At 35.3% G+C, this 15,818-nt stretch overlaps 1 protein-coding gene across 1 annotated transcript in view; it reads left to right on the plus strand.

Moving 5' to 3' along the window:
* pcca (propionyl-CoA carboxylase subunit alpha) overlaps positions 1–15,818 on the plus strand; it is a 56,198-nt gene that overhangs the window by 4,434 nt on the left and 35,946 nt on the right. The window contains exons 3-7 of the mRNA XM_016500253.1: positions 1,198–1,245; positions 1,480–1,548; positions 4,912–5,025; positions 5,250–5,303; positions 13,503–13,634. Of these exons, the coding sequence (XP_016355739.1) occupies positions 1,198–1,245; positions 1,480–1,548; positions 4,912–5,025; positions 5,250–5,303; positions 13,503–13,634 (417 nt within the window). The remainder of the gene's footprint in view (positions 1–1,197; positions 1,246–1,479; positions 1,549–4,911; positions 5,026–5,249; positions 5,304–13,502; positions 13,635–15,818) is intronic.

A 15,818-nucleotide genomic window follows, 5' to 3' on the forward strand; every position in this document is an offset into this window, starting at 1 on the left:
CAAAACGTAATAATCACTTTAATGTAGCTTGCGCCAACAGTTGTACACGGAAGCAGTTCCGGGTGAATGACGTATGAGTTCAGTGTTGCGCATGCGCCGCTGAGTCTCGTGAAAACCAACGTTTGTTAACAGGAGTAAAGGAAGCAAAGTTTCCGTACTTTAGCAAAGGAAAACCTCTCTTGGCTTATATCAAAATCCTCCGACATTATTCTTTACAAATCCTCGTTTTGTACTTCTAATAAGTGGTTTGTTTTGATCTCTCCCCTGCGCTTCCGCGTGCGTCACTTCTGAGCGGCGCATGCGCAACGCGAGGTCATCCTTCCAGAGCTGCTTCCGTGTACAACTGTTGGCGCAAACTACATTAAAGTGATTATTACATTTTGAATATGGATATTTTATGGGATTATAATTTATGGGCTAATTTTCATTTGTGGGTGAACTAACCCTTTAAAGCATTACTCGATCCACCCCAAAATGAAAATTGTCATTAATTACTGACTTGAGGGTGAGTAATTTATGGGCTAATTTTCTGTGAACTAACCCTTTAAAGAACACTTATTTTTAAAATAATTATTTTAAAAAGTAGCCTGCTTATATAATTTAATTAAAAAATAAATAAATTTGATATAAAATGTATATGAAAATGTAGTCATGTGCAGTAATATTGAAAATTGAGAATGTGACGCATCATGATATTGAGTTGAATCGAATCGTTGGCATGATAATTGTAATTTAATTGAATCGTGAAACCAGTGAAGATGCACACCCCTATTTTTAAGATGGCAGTACTGACTAACAAAGATTACTTTAAACAAAAAGCATAGAAACTGCAATTTTGGTTAAAATGTAAAGTTGTATTTGCACAGCAGAAGAATTAGTTAGGAAAAAATGTAGATCAAGATTTGTTTTGGAATCGGATCGTGACTCCCAGAATCGGATTGGATCGTGAAGTGCCTAAAGATTCCCACCCCTAATGTTCATCCAGTTCTTATATTCAGTTCTGCACTTAGAACTTGATCTCTAAGATCTTTATCTCTTCTCTCTTCTTGTCATCTAAAAAGCAGTGAGTGTTGAACAGCTTTCACTTACAGCTAAATGAGTTGAGCTTTAGTCAGCGTTAGAGACACACACTGTGGACAAATCAAGTGTTGACAAAACAAATGTCTTAATCGCCCTGTTCCCTTTTCCTTTCCACAGACCTTTGATAAAATCCTCATTGCAAACAGAGGCGAGATTGCCTGCAGGGTGAGTGAGAGAGTGTGTTCTTCACCAGCAAGGATCCTTTCAGTGTGTTTAAGGCAAAACATTAGATTTGTCTTTCCATTATCATTTTAAATCAGGGTGAAGTCCTACATGTATGTTCTTTACATGAAGTTTCTAGATGTCTTTTACCTTCAATACAGTTTTACTACTATGAAAAAGAAAAAAAAACATTCCCATTCATTTGCTGTTAAATATTCTCTTTGTTTCCATTCATAGGTGATTAAAACATGTAAGAAGATGGGCATCAAGACAGTCGCAGTTCACAGTGATGTGGACTCTAGTGCGGTGAGAGAAATGAATATGACCTAAATAAAAAAGACAAATACATTGAGGTTCAAAAGTCTGAGAGCACATTGTTTCAAAAACGAAGTTTCTGCTGTAAGTTTATTTATTGGTTGTCATTATGTAGTAAACTATTCTGTTTCTTATCATGAAATTGGCCTTGATGCTGGAATGGCATAAAAAATAAGAAAGCAAAGGTTTTAGGATTTTGAAGTATTTAAAGCAAATAAATAGAATCATTTTACTCACCCTCATGTTGTTCCAAAGCTGTATGACCTATTTGAAGAATGCTGGTAAAAAAACCAAAACAATTGGTTACTGTTTATCTTCATACAGGTTTGGAATTTCATGGAAGTGATAACAGAATTTTAATTTTTGGGTGAACTATACATTTTTCACATTAACTTAAATGATAGTATCATTTAATTAAAATTCTTGTATTAAATTAGAAAAATGCTAAATAGAAACATCATTTCTTTTTGACCCCACTGTAAATTATGTTTGATAATTCATTAAAAACTTCCACATATCAAAGAAAAGATTACTAATACAACTGCCCGTATATGCTGTTCATGAAGACTATGAAGCATTTGAAATGAATAAATAGATTGGCTGAAGCAGGCTAGTCATCTGGAGGCAGTCTGGTACTGATATCTAAATTAGACCCCACTACACTTTTACAAGCATTGCAAGATAAACCGAAGCTTTTGCTCCTCTCACCTTTATTTTTTCATGGAGTGTAATCCTCTATTGCCATGATTGATAGCTGTCAGTTTTCACCCCCTCCTATTCCATATGCATGAGAGTTTGATAGAGGCAGTGTTTTAAACTCAGCTCGTCCCCCTGCTGTGTTCTGTGCTGGATTGTAGGAATGATGGGGGGGTTAGAGGTGGGGATCTTTTGCATTTGATTTGCAGCTTCCAAAGAGCATCTAAATGAAGATGTTTAAACCAGAGCAGTGGGGGATAATCTGGACTCTGTATGGGGGAACAAATTGACATTAGAAGTCCATATACTGACCCCAGGATTGATGTGTTCGAATATTTTACAAACACATTCCTAATGCAGAATCTTTCTTTCAACTCGACTTTTTATCTTTTCTTATGTCATTTTCTGAAACATCACGAAAGATAAAATAATTTATTTAGAAATTTAGCGTTTACATTAAAGTGGTCCATTAAAAGTAAGCCGGATCTCACATCCGCTCTAGTTAACAGGGTTGGTGCTGACAGAAAAATAAGTTTATTAGGCTCCTGAAACAAATGGTGGGGAGCCGTCAAGTTTTGCGCTGCATTAAAAGACTCAGACGGAATACTCATTAAAGAGAGCACTCACTAGAGATTTGTCTGTGTGATTCAAAACCTTGACCAAGTAGTGTTTATTTTAATTTAAGAAATTGTTTCTGTAAACAAAAAGAATTTACAGTCGGTTAAAAATATCCAATTCAATAATCACTTCTTCAGTAAGATGATCCTTAAAGTCAGAGGTTGCTGTATGTGGCTGCTTCAGTCTGTTGGGCTCATTTGAGTGCCTTGGAAACTCCTCTACCTCTGTTTGCGTCACCCTCGTTAAATGTGAGGGAAAACAACTTTGTGTCCCTTTTTACACATGTGTGGAAAACATTAGCAGAGAAGCAGCAGTTGGCTAGCGAGTCTTTTCCAAACCTCCCCTGTTGATGCAGTTGTCAATATTAATGCTTCCCCATTGTGTGGTCTGTCACTCCGTCAGCTCACTGTCACAGTTGCTTCACACCGTGTGTGACGACATCTTGGTCACAAAGACATTTGCACAGACGACTAACTGGAATGAACAACTATGAAAATAAGTGTTTAAATGTTTAAAGTATTGGGTTAAAAATCTGGGTAAACATTTTTTTTACATAAACTATGTTATAACCAGTATTGCATGTTATAAACGCGTATAACATGCAATACTGGTTATAACATAGTGGAAAAAAAAAGATCTTTAAAAGAAAATCAACATTTTAAAAACAGCTTTGTAAAAGTACTTCTTTTGCATGCTTTCCTGAAGCTCAAACTTCATAGACTGACATTAGCAACACCCAGGTTGTGGGTTTGATTTCCAGCAAACTAAATCTAAATGTTCATGAACTGGTAAAGATGTACGTCTTAAAGGCAGTGTAAGTTTCAGTGGTTAAAAGTATTTGCCAAATGCATAAATGTAATTCCCTTAAAAGGGTGGTTGAGAAACTGGCATAAAAAATACAAGAAAAAAAAATACTCTAAATAAATAAATAAATCAGGTCTAAATAATAATGCCACAAATAATTAAATAAATGGGTCGAATTGACCTGTAAACATCAAAATAGACATTTCGGTCAATTTATTTTAAGGTCCAATTCTCACCATTAACAAACCATTAACTACGACTTTTGCCTCAATAAACTCCTAATTTGCTGCTTATTAATAGTTAGTTTAGTAGTTGTTAAGTTTAGGTATTGAGTAGCATTAGGGATGTAGAATATGGTCATGCAGAATATGTGCTTTATAAGTACTAATAAACAATCAATATGTTAAAGCTGCAGTCCGTAACTTTTTTTGGTTAAAAATAATCCGAAATCAATATTTGAGCAAGTACATAACTAGCCAGTGTTCAAAACTATCGCCTTACTTTAGCTCGATTCACAACGGTTAGTTTATAATAATGTTTTCTAATTTGAGTGGTACGGGTAGGTTTTCGCGGGAAATTCGAGCATGCTGCTGTCATTACGTCACGTCTGTAAACATTAAGAAGTTGTCCCGGCTAGTAGGCTATCGCATGTGAGGATCCTGCAGGTTACGGATCGTTTATAGCCTTTTCTCACAGCAGCCAGAATAATTAAATGTATCATTTTGATGGCGGATTGTAATCCAGAAAGGATTATGTGTTTATGAAACACATGTGAATGAAATTAAATTATATTCCAGTTATAAATGTGCTTCTGATTAATATGAAATTCGAAGAGTATGACAATTAGATTAGACTGTGCAGAAATTGAAATCTACACGCTAATACACACTACTCATAGTCACCAATGCTGATGTTGTTAACATTGATAATTTGAGAATAAAGTATAACAATAATAATTTTCATGGTTTCATGTGATATGAGCTAACCGATCTTTAGATTTAATCACCATTGGTAGCGAGATTTATGGTAATGCTTTTTTCCTCAGTTGGTCAGAACAAACGTGGCAGACTTGTTTAATAGGCCTGCTAATAAGCAACTAGTTAATAGTGAGAATTGTATGCGCATTCCACAACAGATCAGAGTGACACTTTGCAGGCATGCTAATTACCCTAAATGAGAGAAAGTCACAAAATGCAATTTTATTTTGACTATTTTCCTGTGATTTCATTCCATCAGGTTCATGTAAAGATGGCTGATGAGGCTGTGTGTGTTGGTCCTGCCCCTACAAGTAAAAGTTACCTGAACATGGATGCTATCATGAACGCCATCAAGCAGACTGGAGCTCAAGCTGTAAGTGTGTGTGTACATGTGTAAGGTAAAACACGGGAATTTAGCACAGTTGGAGCCTAATCCATGTTGGTGTAAACAAGGACATATATTATCATATGGTGCCCTGGACAATGTTATTATCTATAAACTGAGTGATGCGATGAAGCTGTTAAATGTCACTTGTATCACATTAATTCTATGGATGCATGCAGGTAAATAATTTTGTCTCTTTCTCTGTCTTATAGGTTCATCCTGGCTATGGATTCCTGTCTGAAAATAAGGAGTTTGCTAAGAGACTGGTGAGAAAGAAATGTGGATAGTTAAAGAAAAGAAATATTTAAATGAGTTTGTGTTAGAGTTGGGGGGCTGAGTAGCCCCTTCACTTATTGTTCTACATCGGCCAGTGTCCCTCCCACACACACACACACACACACAGTTTTCGTAATTAACAGCTCAGACCCCCCAGTAGTAATTTAATTACAGGTGTGAGTTCTAAGGTGAGAAGATTATTTGCAACCCAAATGAAGGCAGAAAGGCCAAAAGGGTCATCTGACAAAGAGACTCATTCCACATTCACATTCAGTTCCATTTTTTCTTTTGAAGGACAGTGCTGTATTTCTTAGAATGTAGCCAGTTCTGATAGTATTAGTCCATTTACGTAATATTGAGTGTACTTGCATTACCATTCAATAGTTTGGTTAAAAGAAGTCTCTCCAGCATGTATTTGTGAAATATTACTTCTATTTAAAATAACTGTTTTCTATTTGAATGTATGTTAACATTTGATTTATTCCTGATGCAAAGCTGAATTTTCAGCAGCCACTACTCCAGTCTTCAGTGTCACGTGATCCTTCAGAAATCATTCAGATATGCTGATTTGCTGCTCAACAAAAATTCTTATTAATTCTTATTTATCGTTGTTGAAAACAGTTGTGCTGCTTCATATTTTTGTGGAAACCATGATACAATTTTCATTTTCCATTTTATATTTATAAATGATTATTTGATAAACAGAACGTTCAAAAGATTATTTGAAAGAAAACTTTTGTTACATTATATATTTCTTTACTCTAACTTTTGAGCAATTTAATGGATGCTTTCTGAATAAAAGTATCACTTTCTTCCAAAAACAAAAACAAACAAACAAAAAATCTCCCTAACCTCAAACCTTTGAACGGTAGTGTAGGGTGGTTGATATTCAATAATCCTATAGAAGTAGCTCACCCAAAAAGTGACAATGTCCTGACATTTATTCCCTCTGCAATAACATTTAATAGGAACGTTTAATAGCGTTCAGGCTTCAAAGAGGACACAAAACTTTTAATAGCTTTATACCAGTCTTAGTTTTGAGTGAGCAACAGACCAAAATTGAAATAATTGTTTATTGATATTCTTCCCCTCCAGAGAGATGTTAAGTGCTAAGAGTCAAATCTAAATGTGTTAGATTTATGAACAAATAATTCAATTTAGTTTAGTGAAACTAAACTAAAGTGATTAGTGTATTTTTTTTTTTTAAATATTGGACTCAAAAGTATGATTTGTTCAAGAATTGGGCATTGCTACTTCTCTTTTAAACTCTCATGGAGAGATAGGGCAGATGTTGAGAATTTCAGTGAATTATATATTTTGTTCCTCACTATTGTATGGCTTCACAAGGCATTTATAAATAACGCACAGGCTTTATGGACTACTTTTATGGTAGTTTAAAGGGGTCATATGATGCTTTTTTTAAAGATCATTATTTTGTGTATTTGGTGTAACAGAATATGTTGACATGCTTTAATGTTCAAAAAACACATTATTTTTCAAATACTGTACATTATTGTAGGTCCGCTATGCCCCAGGGCGGCATTATGCTAATATTTCCACATAGTGAGGTAGATATGTGGGGGCGTGTTAGAACGAGCTGTTTTAGGGGGGCGTGGCAGAGTCTTAACTTTGATAAAGAATATCTCTTTGGTTTTGAGACTTTAGTCTTTGCAACTTCAGGGATCTTATCTATGCACAACCAGCTTGTAACACTCCAAAGAGAAAGGAAAACTTGAAATCACATCATATGATAATCGCATCTGATAAGCTTTTATAAGTTTAAACGCTCTACTCCTGTTTTTTGTAAAAGAACATCCAGAATATTATTCAAAAATACTTTGGATTTTTCTTTTGTCTTCCATGGAAGAAGATAATACCATTTCGAAACAATACAATTAATAAATGTTTCATAGAATTTCATTTTTTGGTGAACTATCGCTTTAACCCCTGTGTCCCAAAATAATTGAGCCAAGCGCTGCGGTACTGACAAGTGCATGTGCCAACCTCCAACTGTGTCTCAGTGTTGCCATGGCAACTAAACTCAGTAGCTACCATCTTTCTTTTTTTTTAACCGTTCAATCGATTATGACTAAATAAGGACATGCTTCGTGTCATGGCAGGCCTCAAACACACACAGAGAGTTCACATGGGGCCGTCACTCTCTTTTTTTTGATCTAGATATTTTTGCTTTTTTTAGGATTCCAGATTTCTTCTGCCAGTTATCTTCTTTTTGCCTGCTTTGCTGCATTGTAGAACAGAGAAAAGAGGAACAGACAGAATTTGAGAATAGAGATGTGGGAAGATGACACGCCTCTCTCTTTCTCTTCTTACCTTTTGTTTCTTTTGTCCCCAATAGTCAGTCATGGTTATTTATTGTACAATATACACCTATCTGGTGCGTGTATCATGTGTTACATGTCTTACTCTCTTTAGTGAGACTCTCCTGGCAGAGTTTCTGGCAGCTGCGCTGATGTGCTCGCAAGATCCCCTTTGATATAAATCACATTCAGGCAGGAGGGAAACACACGCGGTGCGTCGTCACAGCAACGGCGGGCTCACGTTGATAGGTTGCCTAGAAGTAGTTGTAGATCAAATTTTTAGCTAAAAATCTAAAATAAACGAGCTTTTCTGGTTTCGGTTTTAAAGGCTTTCGGCAGAACATCATACTGTTAATCAACAGAGCCTGTTAAAAGTTCATCAACATGTCAAAATAAGTGTTAAATATTAAGAAGTCAGGGACCCGAATCAGCTCAGCTGAACCCAGGTTTGTTTCATGTCTCTTCAAGGTTTGCGACTGCATTGATGTAAAGGACACGTTTCGATTTGACTGTTGTCCTGCAGTGAATGAGTCACAAACTACAGTTTTTTTTATTTATTTTTTTTTTATCTACATCGACTTTGAGGAAAATCTGCCTAGCAACTCAGAATGAATAGAAGCAGTTTTGCTGCATTTTGGATTGTACCTCAGTCATTAAAATTACATGAGTAGGCTATACATACATTCTTTATTGATGTGATGTGTGATGTTAATGCAAAACTCTCTTATAAATGAAATTGTAATGAAGTTTGTAATTTCTGCGTCTGGGTTTTGTGGCTTACCCTCCTTGTGAAGGGTGTCAGTGATTGTCTTCTGGACAACTGTCAGATCAGCAGTCTTCCCCATGATTGTGTAGCCTAGTGAACCAAACTGAGAGACCATTTTGAAGGCTCAGGAAACCTTTGCAGGTGTTTTGAGTTGATTAGCTGATTGGCATGTCACCATATTCTAATTTGTTGAGATAGTGAATTGGTGGGTTTTTGTTAAATGTGAGCCAAAATGATCACAATTAAAAGAACCAAAGACTTAAACCACTTCAGTCTGTGTGCATTGAATTTATTTAATACACGAGTTTCACAATTTGAGTTGAATTACTGAAATAAATGAACTTTTCCACGACATTCTAATTTATTGAGATGCACCTGTAGTAGACAAACTACAGTATATGAAAAGAGAAGTATTCATAAAACGGTAGGCAAAAAGCACCCGGTGACCTACTTATTCCGGTAAGATGTTGAAGGTCGGATCCAGTGAACGGAGTTGTGAATGGCAGAGAAGAAACACAACTGATGCTGTAGGTCACGTGACAGTGACAACATGATGAATGTAGTATTTCCAGATTGCATTGTTACTACATACTTTTATAATATAGAATGTTTTTTTTTTAATGGTCAAAAAGTATTTATTCAAAAGAAGTAGGCCCTATCTACTCTGAGATTTCAGATGCAGCCAGTGAGAATCCTTATTTGATGGCTAATAACTATTGTATAATGAACTGAATTGTTTATAGTGTTTTTAAGCATTGTCACTATGGTGCTCTTTAGTTGCTATCATGTCTATTGTGACTTGTATCCATATGTAAATGCACCGAAAAGGATACATTTTGTCACTAAGATTGCCCTGCCAACAACAATTTTAGCTAAATTCAGTTAAAAAAACGATTCAAACACAAAATATGTTCATAGAATTACATTTAAAAAGAGCAAAACTTCAGAATTGTTATTTATTTATTTGTTTTTCACTTTTTCTATTTCAATTTAACTGTCCATAACAGCATTGTTTCAACCAATGTTGTGAGTTTGTAGGTAGAATACCTATTTAACTTGAATAATGGCAGATGGAGGAGGTGTGAAACTAGTCTGAAAAAGTTTGTTGTGGTTCTGTTTGCTACCGTTAATGGTGCAAAACAATTGCACACTTTACCTTTGAATATGATTACATCTTTAAACAATGTGGCAGTAATGCCTTTTTAGCTAATAATAATATTATTTTCATCTCTTTTAAACATATTTTGCTGTGATTAAATCCCCATAAATCAGCAAAAAAACAAAAAAATTCTGATTGTGTGTGGGCTTACAAATGAGTCAGGAGTGTCATAGTAATGCATTTCTTACAGAAAATAGTTAATGCAATGTTTCACACACTTACAGAAAGTGGTTTAAGCATAAGCATTTAATTTAAACCATTTGTCAGACTAATGTTAAGTTTTAAGCTTTTAGAAGTTTTTGTTTTAATCGCTTTTAATCTTTTGTTTTATTATGTTCCAGACGTTTTTGTCCAGCTTAACCTGTATACTTAATTGCTTTGAATAAACGTGCCTGCTGGATGAATAAATGTAAATAATTATTTTCATAACCAATTCCTGAACCACATCTGTACCTGCTCTGTTGCCTCTACCTTTCCATCCCCCCATTCACTCTTTTACATTCCCTTATACGCATGTGCACACACACGCACATACGCAGATGAGTGGGCCATCCACTGCCTTCTGTGTGTGCGTGGAAATGAAGATGTCATTACATTAGCAGTTGAATAGCGATACCCCCCACATGAATAAGAGGTGAATGAGCCCCCCATCCTGAATAGCTGCCCCCTCTGCCCAACTGTTAGTACAGTTTTACGCAGCGCAAACGATTGGCCAGAGCCCCTGGGCATGCGCAGGTTCAGCCTAGAGAGCTCTGTTAGGATTACCTCTACAGCCTCTTTAGCATGTTAAAAGAGAAGCGCTTTTCAATAGCAGAGAGGAGTTTGAGTTTGAGTGGAGTGTGCGTGTGTGTTTTCATGCCTTTTCACTCTTTGGATGTTGTCTTGAACAAGATGATTTTCATTATCCTAGTGTTCTCTCACTCCTGTGCACAGTTGTACACAAGTTCTTGACACTTCTAGAGGCTCACACTCTTTTTTTTTTTTTTTACTCTTGTTGTAGCGGCTTGCTGGTTGTTTAGCCTTTGAATGTACCACATGCACAAATACACATGAGGGACTTATAAAAATGAACAGGAGGAGGAGAGAGTTTGAGTGACATCTGAATGGGCCCAAGCGTTTTATTGGATTTAATTTTCCAGAACTCAATAGAGACACTGACAGGGGTTTGAGGGAAAGGTCTCTAGCATGACTGGGGCCACCATAATTTGTCAGTGTATTTAAACCTTGATATTGTGTCCCATTTATGTATTTTATTTCGTGTGACCCTTATAGTTTAGTTAACTTTTGTGACTCGTGTTTTTTTTTTTTTCTTTTTGTTTTTTGTTTTCTCTTCTGTTTTGTTTGCTTTGTTTTGTGGTGTTCTATTTTATTTTTTATTTTATGCTTTGTTTGTGGTTTTGTTTTGTTGTATGTTTTTTGTTTTGTTATTTTGTTTCAAAGCTATTTTTGTTTGTTTTTGTGTTTTTGAGTTCTGTTGTTCTATAGTTTACTGGTTTTTGTTTTGTGTTTTTTTGTTTTATGTTTTTTGTTTAGTTTTTTTTTGGCATTTTGTTTTGAAGTTCTTTTTTTGTTTTGTGTTTTTTGGAGTTCTTTTTGATTTTGTTTTGTATCTAATTTTAGTTGTGTTTGTCTTATATTTTGTTTTTATTTTGTATTTTGTTATTTTGTTTGGTGTTTTTTTTTGTTCTGGAGTTATTTAGTTTTTTGCACTTTTGCTATTTATTATAGCTTTTTTTTTTTTTTACAGCTCAGTTGTTTTCAGTCATTTGTTTGAAATGGTAAATGGTCGTTATTTGCTCTAAGGACTCATTTGTCTCAGTCAAGGAAATACATTATTTTATATTTTTATATTTATTATCATATTTGGCAATAAACATAAGAGAGAATTGTGAACCTTTTAAATTTTCGGGCTTGCAAACTTCTGATTCAGTGAAAAATAAATTCCCCTATGGAATTTCTTCACTTTATAGTTTTAGTGATTTGTAATGGACTTTAATTGATTACGGAAGCTGATTTTGTTGACACTTTAGTTTGTTTCTTTTCCCGAGCACTTGTCAAGAACAAACAGATCGCTTTTTTGGCCTCATTTAGATTTATCCTTTATCTCATGACACCATGGGTCCAGTTGGAGCTGAAAGAGTCATGGGGTCAAATCCCTCTTTTAATTACAGAGCTCTGTGGCTTCTGCGCGCCTCAGGCATACTATCCGTAGTATATTAGCCAGGAAGCAACAGTCTCCCGATTCTCGAGACTAACAAAGAAAAGAACAGATCTCCTTTTTCCCGTTCTTTTTTCTGGCTTCGTTATTTAGATGTATGTTTCTGCAGGCGTTACCTGAAGCTACCTTTCTTTACTTCACTAAGGTTCATACCCCAGGGGTCTTTTTTTTTGTGAAGGGATTTGGTTCCCCTGGCAAAAAAGTATGGTAGTTTACCTCTTTTGAGGTTGAGAGATTTAGATATTCAAGATGTTAGAATGCTGTGCGTGGCCAGTGCTCATAGTAAATTTTTTATATAGGTAGGTTTAAAAAAAAAAAAAAAAGTCAAATGAAGATACTTGAGTTTATAATTATCTGTAAGCATTATAATATATCAAGATGATAATTTTGTAAAGAAATGTACAGATTTATATTTGTCTACAAAACAAATTATTTAATTATAAATATTTCTGTTTACACTACTGTTCACGTTCAAAAGGTTTTTGGGGTCAAAAGTCTCTTTTGCTCACCAAGGCTACATTTATTTGATCAAAAATACCATAAAACAGTAATATTGTGAAATATTATTTCCATTTAAAATGACTTGTTTTCTGTGATGCAAAGCTGAATTTTCAGCAGCCATTACTCCAGTCTTCAGTGTCACATGATCCTTCAGAAATCATTCTAATATGCTGATTTGCTGCTCAAGAAACATTTCTTTTAATTGTCAATGTTGAATTTTTGGTGAAATTCTGCTGCTTCATATTTTTGTAGAAACTGAGATGCATTGTTTGCTGGATAGACATTCCAAAAGAACAGCATTTATTTGAATCTTTTTATATAATAGAAATCTTTGGTAACATCATAAACGGCTTTACTCTCACTTTTGTTCGATTTAATGCATCCTTGCTGAATTAAAGTAGATGGCTTATGGTAGAGAAATTAACATTCAATTCACGGGCAACAGCTCTGGTGGACATTCCTGCAGTCAGCATGCCAATTGTACGCTCCCTCAAAACTTGCGACATCTGTGGCATTGTGCTGTGATAAAACTGCACATTTTAGAGTGGCCTTTTATTGTGGCCAGCCTAAGGCACATCTGTGCAATAATCATGCTGTCTAATCAGCATCTTGATATGCCACACCTGTGAGGTGGATGGATTATTTCGGCAAATGAGAAGTGCTCACTAACACAGATTTAGACAGATTTGTGAACAATATTTGAGAGAAATAGGCCTTTTGTGTACATAGAAAAAGTCTTAGATCTTTGAGTTCAGCTCATGAAAAATGGGGGCAAAAACAAAAGTGTTGCGTTTATAATTTTGTTCAGTGTAGATAGATAGATAGATATATATTACTGACCCCAAATCTTTGAACGAACCTAAGTTCTTTAAGATCATAAGAAACATACATCAGTCATGTGTATCCAAACTTTTGACTGGTGCTGTGAACAAAAGTGGAATCAGATCATGATGCACAGCGGTGTATTATGACTAGAAGAGTACAGCTGGATCACGTAATGTGCAGGTGTGTTGAGGTTTTATGTGGGAATAAAAACTGTGGGTGTATGTTATGATGTACGATCAGATTATCTCGGAGTCATGTGAGTCGTGCAGCGTGACGTGACATTTTCTGATGGTTGTCTTAATAGATTTGATGCCTATAATCATGATTGGTACGTAAGATCTGTTCAGAATAAATAACTTAGATGACATAAAATATGCCTTCTTATGAATTCTTCCTCTACAGGAGGCCGAGGGGGTGACCTTCATTGGTCCTGACACACATGCCATCCAGGCCATGGGGGATAAGATCGAGAGCAAACTCATCGCCAAAGCTGCCAAAGTCAACACCATCCCAGGCTTTGATGGGGTGGTCAAGGTCAGATGAACATTTGGGATATTTTATTTATTTATTTATTTTTTATTTCTGTTCTCAATCTTTTCCCAAGAATCCATTAATTCTCACATACTTATGCTGTTTATCTTTAAAAGCATTTTCACAAACACTTTTTCGTTAGGCCTGCATCCAGATAGGTAGTTTATCAAAATTTGTAATAAGATAACAAAAATACTTTCCTAGCTGAGCTACAGTGCATATGTGGTGCAGGTAATGACATACATATGTTATATAGTATATAATGTACAGCGCATACACTGCCATTCAAATATTTGGGATTGGTAAGATATTTGTTAATGTTTTTGAAAGAACTCTCTTCTGCTCACCAAGAGTGTATTTCTTTGATCAAAAATACAATAAAAACAACAATATTGTGAAATATGGTCACAAATAAAAACCACTGTTTTATATGTGAATATATTATAATAATGTGATTTATTCCTGTGATGCAAAGCTGAATTTTCAGCATCATTACTCCAGTCTTCAGTGTCACATGAGTCTTCAGCGTCACATGATCCTTCAGAAATAATTCTAATATGCTGATTTGCTGCTCAAGAAGCATTTCTCATTATCATTGTTGTGCTGCTTCCTATTTTGTGGAAAGCCAAGTTTTGGAAGTTTAAAAGAACAGCGCCTATTTGAAATAGTTTTTTGTAATAATGAAAAGTCTTCACTTTCACATTTGATCTTGCTGAGTAAAAGTATTAATCTCTTTTAAAAAAAAGTTTTACTGACTACAAAGCTTTGAACGATAATGTATACAGGTGCATCTCAATAAATTAGAATGTCATGGAAAAGTTCTTTTATTTCAATAATTCATTGTCTATAGAAAAAGCATTTAAGTTGAAATTCATGTGTTCCAGATATTTATTTGTCAGGTATTTAAGTCATTTGTCAGTTAATTGTGTCATCAATATGCTGTTATGTTTAGGATCTTGCACAAAAAAGACATATTTTAGTATCTATGGCAGTTTAATTGGCATTGATCTTGGGTATGACTGAAGAAAGCTCGGACACATTTTACTAGGTCTTTTCACAGTTGCTCAGTCATCTAAAAAATAGTTGAATATTCTGTGGGGCTGTGTTTACCATGTATAAACAACTCTTGGCATACAGCGTCAGCAGTCTGTGCTGCCCAAGTCCACCGGTACATGACAATGTGATGCAGCTTGTGGACAAAGGAGCTTTCCTCCTGCTGTCACCAGCCATGTGATCCACGACTAGTCAAAACAGACCCAAAGCATCAACTAGTGGCAGAAATAATCTAATAGATGGTGCAGCTCCTGCCATTTTCTGTTATGAACTGCGTATTTTGATCATTCTCATGTTGCACAGGAGCGGAATCCAAAGTGTTACGGAAAGACATGGTAAAGCAGGGAGGATTGTTGTTGAAAGTGCAGACTGTGATGTTCATCACAAAACAAATGCTTCTATAGACCTCACTAAGTTGCCTTATATACACTACCATCCCCAAACAGTATTTTTTTTAAAGAAATGTAATACTTTTATTTAGCAAGGATGTTACAACAGAACTCCGTTTTAAATCACTTTTGTTCTTTTGAAATTTCTATTCATCAAATAATCCTGAAAAAAAAAATCATGGTTTCTACAAACATATTAACAGTTTTCAATAATTTATATTAGAATTTTAATTTAATAATTACAAATGTTTGTTGATAAGCAGATTGGAATATTAGAATTATTTCTGAAGGATCATGTGACACTGAAGACTGGAGTAATGGCTGCTGAAAATGAATCTTTGCCCAACTGGAATAAATTATTTTATAGTATATTCACATAGAAAGCAGTGTTGAAGTGTGTGTGTGTGTGTGTCGCAGATTGTCGGGTCTCTGTCTTGTTAGCCCCTGCCTCTGCTTTCTTCTAGTCTTTCTCCACCCCTCTCAGGGAGTGAGAGTGAGAGTGAGTGAGTGTGAGAGAGTGTGAGAGAGTGAGAGTGAGTGTGAGTGTGAGTGTGTGAGTGACCCTTGACCACAAAACCAGTCTTAAGTGTCAATTTTTTGAAATTGAGATTTATACATCACCTGAAATCTGAATAAATAAGCTTTGATGTATGGTTTGTTAGGATATGACTATATTTGGCCGAGATACAACTATTTGAAAATCTGGAATCTGAGGATGCAAAAAAATCAAAATATTGAGAAAATC

The sequence above is a fragment of the Sinocyclocheilus anshuiensis genome, unplaced genomic scaffold (assembly GCF_001515605.1).
Source record: "Sinocyclocheilus anshuiensis isolate Anshui unplaced genomic scaffold, SAMN03320099.WGS_v1.1 scaffold94, whole genome shotgun sequence".
NCBI lineage: Eukaryota > Metazoa > Chordata > Actinopteri > Cypriniformes > Cyprinidae > Sinocyclocheilus > Sinocyclocheilus anshuiensis.